Raw genomic sequence first — 3,433 nt, 5'->3', positions numbered from 1 at the left:
AATATCTTGCATTCCATAGAATTATATTAGAACATAGCCCAAGACTAAAATTCTGTGAAGATCTCAAAGCAAGAAAAGAGCATGACTTTGCCGAAACACCAACCTTTAGCTCATAGCACCACAGACATTCAATTGACAGGTTATATAAATACATGCACATTATGCCTCTGCATAATACAATGTACCATTTTGATTTGTTCTTCACAGACCAAAAGAATAATCACATAACAAGCTTTAAACTCATGTTCATTCAAAAAGATGTTGAAGTCTGTCCAGCTCCATCACAAAATTGAGTGACACCATATAAGCCTCCACTTGAAAGGTTTCATAATTGACGAGCACGCCTAATTTGAGAAAAGGGGTCTGTTGATTCATTCTCAAGCCCTCACAGTAACTATTAAGAAGCCTGATCAATGAAGCAATGACAGTCGTATATGTTTTGATCTATTCACATCTCGGCAACATTCTATATACATTAGTATTGCCATCTGACTAAAAAAATCAACTAGAAAATAAAAGGAACCAGTATCTTCCGCGACCGCGGATACTCCTTGAAGTTTTGGACATACCAATGATGATGTGCCACGGCGCGTGGCACCAAGTTCGCGACAGCAAGAACAAAGAAAACCAGGCCAGCCAAAGATGAAGCCGCAATCGCCCATCCCAGCCACTCAACAAGCTCTCCAAAGTAATTAGGGCAAGAGACCAGCTCAAAGAAACCCCCGTGCGGTACTCTGTAAGCCCTTGATGAATTTGAAGTTGAATTTGAAGGACCCAATTTCCGTAGAGAAATAAGTGTTGAATCAGCTGAGATGTTGATTAGCATGCCAGAGAAGAAGAGCATAGCACCCAAAATAAACTGTGGAGACAAAAGCCATGTAGAGGAATACTCCGTGTAATGGGAGAGCGAGCGCACTTGGATATATGTGTTGTACACATTAAAGACAAGTGCCGCAAGGAAAACGAGGATGGGGAGGTTGCGGGTTCGAGAGGGGCGCATGCGGAGAGGGTAAAGGAGGCATCGATGGGCGTAATGGGCAAGGAAGAGGGCGACAAGCATGCGGGGAGCAGTACGAGAGGTGTATTGGCCAACAGAGAAGAGAAAAGGTGTCAGAAGGAGGGGAGGGCTCTCCATGAGGCACCAGCCCAGCTGAGTGGGAAGCATGACATGTGTCAAGGGCAATGAGATCACCGCTGCTGCAGTCGTGTGATGGCGGCCATAAGGTGCTATGTTATCCTTTTTGCTCATCCACCACCAGATGCCCACTGCCATGGCGAAGCCTGCAAATACCGCCACTTTGAATAGCCCATCATCCTCCATGCGCCTATCTTACTCCTCTCTGCAGCACCTGAGGTGCTAACCCAGCCTTGAAGCCCTGCTTTTTGAGCAAAACAGATACAATGTCAGGAGTATAAAGAGTTCAGCAATAAAAAAAGAACCCTCTCTACTCTCTCACGTGGGGATACCACAGCTATGGGGCAACCCAAGTATGGTGCAGGTGCTCATGTTGTGTCGTATTTGAGCGAAGAGCACAAGTAAGTGCAGGCACTAGAAAATCTGATATACAAATTTATCGCACCAGCATGTGAACAAATCTCAATATGAGAACCACAACCAAGACAATGTACAGCTTCAGATTCCATATTAAAATACTCAGCCTACTGAGTTCCCTATACAATGCCCAATCTGCTGTCCCAAAAATGCAACGTGAGGTGGTAATGGCCGCCGTCCTTTCTCATTAGTGGCAAGTTTGTTGCTGTCCCTGTTGGAGAAGTTTTGTATAAAATGCCCAATGAAGTCTTTGCTAGGCTGCGTAAGCACGTGAGGGCCATGGCCGCTAGGCACATAATGCTCAAGATGTGAAGCTTCTCTCATTCAAGCATATGATGTATGGACAGATCAAAGGCAGGCAAAGTTCCAATCTGTCAACTCTGTTTATCAGTTGCTCTAAACCCGTGTCCTCGAAGTATAGAAAGCCATTGAGCCGTCAGGCACAACCGTGAGACAACTTTTTCTCTTCATTCTTCTGCAAAGAGATCTATGAATAATCTCCATGGAAAACATGCAAAGCATCCTTCTCACATGCGATTACTGGTCTTTTTGCAACACCGCATCGGAGACAAGCTATACATTCTGCGAGTGTAGAAAACATAGGAAGCATCCTTCTCAACATGAGATATGGTGCTGCAAAGCGGCATCCGCGTCAATTCTGCACTTAACATTGTCTGTATGTTTCTCTAAGTAAGAGGCTTGGATCAAATCATCCCCAGACAAGCAAACAGAATGCACGTGGTTAAAAGTGCTTCTTTGCGTTTTGGGTGGTGATGGTGAGGAGACAGAGAGACATGAGCGCATGTTTACTGCTGTAGAAAAGCAAGGGAAGCGTACCTTCAAGTAGTCCTGATGAGGGGAGGAACAGGGCAGAGGTGAAACTGGAAACAGGGGAGGTAAAGCTTGCTTTTCTCTTCGAAGGTAAAAGTGTCCACGAGAGCTTTGCGTTCCGTAGGAAAAGAATTGCACAGACGAGACGAGAGAGAGAGAGAGAGAGAGAGCCCCAAAAAATCGAGCTTGGCCCCGAGCTCAAAGCTCACCGCGTGATGTGGAGGGGGGTAGGTTCGCTTTATCAAACACTAGCTTGCGCGACCCGTCTACCGGCGGGTCTCGCTCGCTCTTACTATGACACAAATTAAATTAATGACACACATGCCAGAACTTTGAGCGGTTCTCTTTTTGGATGGGTGTTGTCACACACACACACACACACACACAGTCGTGTATCCAGTTCTCGTGGGTGGTCCTCCCTCCCTCTCTCTCTCTCTCTCTCTCTCTCTCTCTCTCTCTCTCTGTCTGTGTGCATATCAAGTGTGGCCGGATGTTGCCGGAGCATATCTCTCTCTCTCTTTCTCTCTCTCTCTCTCTCTCTCTCTCTCTCTCTCTCTCTCTCTATGTGCATATCAGGTGTGACCGGATGTTGCCGGAGCATATCTGTCTAGCTCTCTAGTTTCTCTCTCATCGTTAGAGTCTCTCTCTCTCTCTCTCTCTCTCTCTCTCTCTCTCTCTCTCTCCCCAGTGTTAAATCACTCGTGCGCCTATGTACTCTCTTTAGTTAACATTGCAAAGCAAGAGGACGTGTTGAATTACACATTTTAGAACAATTATCATGTTGTCGATAAGATGAATGAGTTCACCTTGATGGTTTTCATAGCAATGGAATCCATGTCACCGTGACTGATTTTCCCTAATTCTCTCATGTTTTTACTCAGGCTAAACTTGTAAAGACCTTGGATACATTCACTTCTTCGTCCTCCGATGATTTCTAACTATCACGGTTTTGCTTTGCAATTGCTTTTAAAGTTTTCTTTTTAAATACATGATCTCATACAGGTGATAAGAGTATAGGTTTCTAGAATTTTTGAATAGATATAATAGCTG

The 3,433-nt window shown here is 44.9% G+C and overlaps 1 protein-coding gene across 1 annotated transcript; it reads right to left on the bottom strand.

Moving 5' to 3' along the window:
• Positions 1 to 217: 217 nt before the first annotated feature.
• On the bottom strand, positions 218 to 2,546 carry LOC147427036 (steroid 5-alpha-reductase DET2-like). Its single transcript, XM_086498712.1, has 2 exons — positions 2,390 to 2,546; positions 218 to 1,376 (listed from the first exon to the last, which is right to left on the bottom strand). The coding sequence occupies exon 2, from the start codon at positions 1,319 to 1,321 to the stop codon at positions 506 to 508; it is 816 nt and encodes a 271-aa protein (XP_086354838.1). The 5' UTR covers positions 1,322 to 1,376; positions 2,390 to 2,546; the 3' UTR covers positions 218 to 505.
• Between the last annotated feature and the right edge of the window lie 887 nt (positions 2,547 to 3,433).

This window comes from Adiantum capillus-veneris, chromosome 24 (genome assembly GCF_014529385.1).
Source record: "Adiantum capillus-veneris isolate H3 chromosome 24, ASM1452938v2, whole genome shotgun sequence".
Taxonomy (NCBI): Eukaryota; Viridiplantae; Streptophyta; class Polypodiopsida; order Polypodiales; family Pteridaceae; genus Adiantum; species Adiantum capillus-veneris.
This window is presented reverse-complemented; position numbering and strand designations above follow the sequence as displayed.

What these genes read in the sequence shown, in the direction of transcription:
- LOC147427036 (XM_086498712.1), bottom strand. Translation starts at nt 1,321, where the DNA reads ATGGAGGATGATGGGCTATTCAAAGTGGCGGTATTTGCAGGCTTCGCC.